This window comes from Notechis scutatus, chromosome 1, assembly GCF_049901735.1.
Source record: "Notechis scutatus isolate UNSWTSFEM ecotype Mainland chromosome 1, rNotScu1.2, whole genome shotgun sequence".
NCBI classification, from domain to species: Eukaryota; Metazoa; Chordata; class Lepidosauria; order Squamata; family Elapidae; genus Notechis; species Notechis scutatus.
In genome coordinates this window covers 10775278-10781661 of record NC_142009.1, presented here as the reverse complement: position 1 = coordinate 10781661, position 6384 = coordinate 10775278, and the positions used below count along the sequence as shown (strand labels likewise).

The 6384-nt window shown below is 42.7% G+C and overlaps 1 protein-coding gene across 2 annotated transcripts in view; it reads left to right on the top strand.

Moving 5' to 3' along the window:
* The first annotated feature begins 764 nt into the window (after positions 1-764).
* The window catches only part of HEATR6 (HEAT repeat containing 6), a 42110-nt gene continuing 36490 nt past the window's right edge, over positions 765-6384 (top strand). Inside the window, exons 1-5 of one of the 2 annotated variants that reach the window (XM_026680454.2) lie at positions 765-1078; positions 2137-2244; positions 2622-2762; positions 3954-4069; positions 5964-6078. In XM_026680454.2, coding sequence (XP_026536239.2) covers positions 812-1078; positions 2137-2244; positions 2622-2762; positions 3954-4069; positions 5964-6078 — 747 coding nt within the window. In that variant the 5' untranslated portion in view covers positions 765-811. The remainder of the gene's footprint in view (positions 1079-2136; positions 2245-2621; positions 2763-3953; positions 4070-5963; positions 6079-6384) is intronic. The other variant, XM_087956635.1, reaches the window with a different exon arrangement.

Below are 6384 nucleotides of genomic sequence, written 5' to 3'. Positions count from 1 at the left end.
TTATTGTTAGTGCTACCATTCATTTGTTGTTTCAACTCACTCCTGGTTAGGAAGTAAAGGAACATTACTGCACCAACAAAAGAAAACATTTATAGTTCAGGGTTGAACTGTGGTGTCCTTGGTGCTCTCTAAGTTTAGTTGTTTGCTTGCAGATGCATATGTATATATATATATATATGGTAGTAGCTTGCCCTGCCAGTGTTGCTGAGGATGTAGTTTTCTCCTTGTAGTTACTTGATTAGGATATTGTTTTCTGCTTCACCAAGGAGTGACAGAAAACACCTTAATACAATTATTTAATGACCATTTTTCACAGTTATGACATTTGAAGCATTCCCCCATTGTCACATAATTAATATTCCAGCGCTTGGCAACTGACTCATATTTATGACCATTGCCATGTCCTGGGGTCATGTGATCCCCTTTTGTGACCTTCTGACAAGCAAAGTCAATGGGAAGCTAGATTCACTTAACAACCGTGTTACTAACTTAACAACTGCAGCGATTCACTTTACAACTGTCTTGCATAGCAACAGAAAAGTTGAGCTCAACTGTGGTCATAAGTTCAGGATCGCCTGTAATGGCATCATGCTGTTTGGTATCCCACAGATCACCAGATCGTCCCGCCTCTAGGGGGCGCTCCACAAAAGGACCCGGAAGTTGCTTTAACCATAGAGTTCCATCTGCTGCGGCCTCCTATACAGTCCATAGTGGCTTTCATCCGGAAACTAGGCCTGGGCGTCCCGGAAACTAAGCCTGGGCGTCCCTCCTCGGCCTGGTTGCCCTAGCAACTGAAGGCCGAGCTGGAAAAATGGCGGCGGAGGCCTGCATGGCTGGAGGAGACTCAGCGGCGGCAACAGCAGCAGCAGAACCGAACCCGGACTGGGCCGAATCCGGGCTCTGCTTGCAACGCTACCTGGCGCGCCTCAAGGCTCTGCGGCTTGTCCCCGATCCCAGCCAGGCCCCGGGAGGCGAGAACGTCGGCAGCCGTCGCCCCGAGCTCCACCTGCTCTTCGACGAGCTCATGTCCGAGACCTGCGGCCCGGGGGGAGCGGCGCCGTGGGGGCCGAAGCCGGAGGTGAGTACCTGAAGAAGGCCGAGGAGCGGCGGAGGAGCCCGATGGGGTGGAGGAAAAAGACTCCAGACAAGGGTGGGTCCCCAGGATCATCCACAGTAAGGGCCACATTGACTCGCCTTTTCCCATTCCATCATTCTACATAAGTAGTCCTCGACTTACAACCACAATTGAGCCCATCATTTCTGTTGTTAAGCGAAACATTTGTGATGTGAGTTTTGCCCCATTTTATGACCTTTCTTGCCACAGCTGTTGATGTGAATCACTGCAATAGATAGGTTAGTAACCCCATTGTTAAGTGAATCTGGGTTTCCCCATTGATTCTGCTTGTCAGAAAGTGACATGACCTTGGGACACTGCAACGGTCATAAGTGTGAATCAGTTGCCAATCATCTAAATTTCAATCACATGACCACAGGGATGCTGCAAAGGTCGTAACTGAAAAACGGCCATCAGTCTCTTTTTTTCAGTGCTGTTGTAACTTTGAATGGTCACTAAATGAGCTATTGTAAGTGGAGGACTATATTTTTTAAAAAATTCAATTTTAACCTCGCAACAAGAAACCTATAAGATAGGTGGGGTTGAAAGATACAGGTATTCCTCGATATATGACCATAATTGAGCCCCAAATTTCTGTTGCAATGCAAGACAGTTGTTAAGTGAGTTTTGCCCCATTTTACAACCTTTCTTGCCACAGTTAAGTGAATCACTGCAATTGTTAAATTAGCAATATGTTTGTTAAGTGAATCTGACTTCCCCATTGACTTTGCTTGTCAGAAGATAGCAAAAGGGGATCACATGACCTCAAGACCCTGCAACCGTTATAAATATGAATCAGTTGCCAAGCATCCAAATTTTGATCACAACTGGGGATGTTGCAATAGTCATATGTGTGGGGAAAAACTTTTTCAGTGCAGCTATAATTTCAAACAATCGCTAAATGAACTGTTGTAAATTAAGGACTACCTATATTGACATTCAGTTTCATCTCACTTCTCTGTGTCTTTCAGGGAATTAAAAGTAACTAATACACCCCCTTTTTGTCATCTTTTATGTGGCAGGACATTTGTGAATTAATTGTCCAAGCTTGTAAACTAGTCCAGCTTAATCAAGAACATCTTGTCAATAAAGTGGGCCAATTAATTCACCAGCTGCTCAACAGATTCCAGGTGAGAAAACTATATTTTTTTACCATATTCTGGTGGAGCACCTAATTTAAGTCAGCTACTGTTTCAAATTTTCATAATTGTTTTCATTGACTTGATAGTATATTTAGTCTTCTTATGTACATTATAAACAAAGAGTCATTATGCTGCCGTTAGAAAAATGATATAGTTACTATAAATGTAGCACACTTTTTTTCTCTTCTCAGTATACAGATGAGACAGCTCATGGATTTTCTAGCTGTTACATTCTTCTGGATGTCATTTTTGAAGGATAGAAGCAACGGTTAATGAAACTGATTTACTGCTTGCCGAATAAGATATTATCCTGAATTCACCAATTCAAGATTACGCTGATTTCGTTTTTCTTTCTGCGATTGCAGGTAGCACTGGATGAGGAGAGCCTGAATTATCTTCTGCCTTATTTCATCTCTGCTCTGAGAAAATGCAGCACTTGGACACACGTTGAAATTCTGCAAGCCTTGGCAGCCTCTGTCTACAACAATGGGCACAAGTGCCAAAAGGTGGATTGGAATATAATTTTGAATATTTTTTTTAGAAACATTTTCTCTTTGCCTAGTGCAGAGGAATTATGGTCAGAGGAGTTAGAAGTCAGAAGGAAATTTCAATACCTGTTGCTGAGAATTGCCAACTGAATAGTAGAACCATAAACAGATAGGTTAATAATTCAGTTCATCCCTTGGGATACCTGTGGATTTTTCCAGTAGCTCCAAGCAGAACGGCTAATCAAACTTTTTAGGTTCTGGCACAGGTAGTCCTCGACCTACAACAATCCATTTAATGACTGTTCAAAGTTACAGTGACACTGAAAAAAATGACTTATGGCCATTTTTCATAGTTACAACCTTTGTAGCAGCCTTATGATCATTGGATCAAAATTCAGATGCTTGACCCTTGCTGTGTCCCAAGGTCATGTTATCACTTTCTGACCAGCATAGTTAATGGGGAAGGCAAATTCACTTAACAGCTGTGCCTACTAACTTATCAATTGTAGTGATTCACTTAACATCTGTGATAAGAATGGTTGTAAGATGGGGCAAAACTCACTTAAATGTTTCACGTAACAACAGAAATTTTGGGCTCAGTTGTGGTTGTAAGTCAAGGACTACCTGTATATTTTTTGAAGATTAGAAGACAGTGGAAATGTTATATGTTATCCTGACACAAAGTAATTCGGAGTTCTTGAGTAATGTTTCTACATCCTCGGTTTTGTTTTGATATTTTTATACTGCTTTCACAATATAGACAAGTTAAAAATTTAAAAAAAAACATGTTGGGTTCTTTGAAATTTCCTGTAGTAAGAATATTTTTTTAACTTACTATCTTTCAGATATATTGGTCCAACTCATGTAATATAAGCAATAATTTCTAGTTTAACGCAGTACAGTTAGTATAGGCTGTTTGGTAGCTAAATAAGATAATTTCATATCCCATGCTAACCCAGAATAATTCCTGCTATCTGATGATGGGAAAAACAGATGTCCTGAATGAAATTTTCAACTTTTATCTCTTTTTTTTAATTGTAGCCTGAGCTTCACCCAGGTTGAAAACCATAAAAAGACATAAGATGGCTGAGCTTCTAGAATTTGTGCACTAAGCATGCTTTTGTCATATAGTTTAGCTAATTTTAAGGTTTGTTTTGTCCTTTTCTCCAATTTCTTCAACAAATATGTGCTGACTGGTGTTTTTTTAAGTATCTCCCAGATTTGCTGGGGAAAAATGGACTTCTGATAGAGTTCAGCAGCCCGGCTGAAACCGACCCTGAGAAGAAAAGGGCTGCGATACACAGCATGGCAAACCTGTGTCTCAGGTATGACTGAAACAAATACCGTGTTTCTCACAAAATAAGGCCGGGCCTTATTTTTTTGACCCCAAAAAATGGCTAGGCCGTCTTTTCGGGGGTGACTTAATTTCCCCCCCCCCTTGCATCCTCGGGCAGGCAGCGACAGCTTGGATGTTGTCCTCGGCGTTGGTGGGGCACTTCGTATCGGGAGACTTTCCACCACCGTTGCTTTCCCTTCTCCCCGTGCTGCCGCGGCGTTTAGAGCGTGGGCGCCCCAGGCGAAGCTCTTCGCACTCTGCCCGGCGCCAGGCAGGGATGGTGGCTGGGCGCTTCTCCTGGGGTGGGCCGATCCTGCACTGCGGCCTTGGGAGATTCGCCTCCCCACGTGGGGTTGGGCTGCCCTCTCGGGCAGAGGAGGCTTTGTCGTACCGGTAGTAGGGCATCGTTTTTAAAAGAATTGGCTTTGCCTTCGAAGGCGAAGGGAAGGCGGCGACAGGAGCGCCTGAAGCCGAGTGTCTCCACCGGGCTCCGGTTGTAGGGAGGAGCCCTGCCTGGCCGCACGTGGCTGCGCCAAATGCCGCGGCCTTGCTCTAAACGCCTCAGCAGCACGGGGAGAAGAGAAAGCAACGGTGGCGCCAGGTCTCCCGATACGAAGTGCCCCACCAACGCCAAAGTCAACGCAGGCAGCACCATATCTGGGTATGCAACAAAAGTACTTCCTCACGGCAAGCCCCCCCGCCATTCCCCCCCATTTCGCATGTTTAATATAGGCCTTAATTTGGGGGGAGGGGCTTAATTTGATTTTATGCCTATAAAACATGCTGGGACTTCCTATTGGGGGAGGCCGTATTGTTGGAGAAACACGGTAGGTAGGGCTTGACTTCTTTCCATTATGTTGTGCCTCTCCTAGGGATAGAGGGTGCAATCATTCCAGCATTTGGGGTGGGGGGGTCCAGAAAAAAAATGTCTAAATTCAAGGCCAACAGATGAAGATGCCAGCTTACAACACATTTTTTGTAGGTGTGTTTTCCTTAAGTGTAATAATAGACTTCCAAACAGCTATTGTTAACATTCTAGTTCAAATGTTCTTCACTACAGAAATACAATTTTAATAGATTAATTTCAATTGATTTATTTAATTCTTTTAAACACATCAGTGGAAATAATGGAGGTGATATTGAAGAGTACTTTCTAAAAAAAAAAACACCTGGTACTGAGCGCATGGTACTAAACCAGAATGTAGTTTATTGGGTTATAGATTAGTGCAAAAGATGAACCTAGAGTTGTGGTTTGGATATTAAGGATTGTGGCTTATTAATTTGTGTGAACAGTCCCTGTGTGTTATTCAGCAAGTAGTGACTAATCACAATATTTGAACCCAGTCACTGTTAGGCTATAATATTATGTATTACATGGAAGAATCTAAATAGAGATGTAAAGAAAAGTCTGTAATTTCAACTGAAATCGCCCCCAGAAACTTCTAGTATTTAACATTCTTATAGCAGAATTGCAAATACAGACAGTACAGAATTAAGTTTGCTGCAGAAAAAACAGGTTAGGGCACATACTTGGGTATATTTTTAGCTTAAACATGCTTTGGATAAACCCCAAAACTAAAAAACCCTCGAAGATCAGACTCAATGGACCACTAGGCCTTTTCTGCCATCACTTTTCTATGTTGCTACGTTGTCTAATACTTGGAAGAATAATAGCATAGTGAGATGTTGCTTTTCTTAATAAATCCTCTCCTTATTTTATTGGATAAAGCTATTTGCCCCCTTCCACGGGGTTTCAGATACTATGAGCTTCCTGATATGAAGCGGTTGCTTCTGCGTTCTACTGCATTTTCTAAACAGTCAGATAAAAGTGTTACTTCTTTTCTGCACTTCGTCATTCTCCTTTGTACCTGCCTGTCTTTTAGCCTACCTGGACAGCCCTACCTGGAGGAATCTTACAGAGAGATCTGCTTTCAGGCTTTCCTGAGCATCTTGCAGTCTTCCAAAGGAACTGAAGTAGATGACATCACCTTTTGCATGGTAAGGACAAAGGAGATTCTTTAGAACAGAGGTGGGCAGTAAGGGAGAGATTGGGGAATGACAGCCTAGCCTCCCTACTTTCAGGGAACTGCAGAATGCCATCTGATCTTTTATAAGGGACGGGCTGAACTGTTTCAATCCTTTTTAAAATTTCCATTCCCTCACCTATCTCATTCCAATATGCAATTTGAGAGTCAAGACGCATAGCCTGATTTAAAAGCACTTCCCAGCTGCAGATCCAATTTTTCAGGAAGAATACATTCCTACCAACGCTTACCTTCCAACTGGCTACTATCAAACAATCCT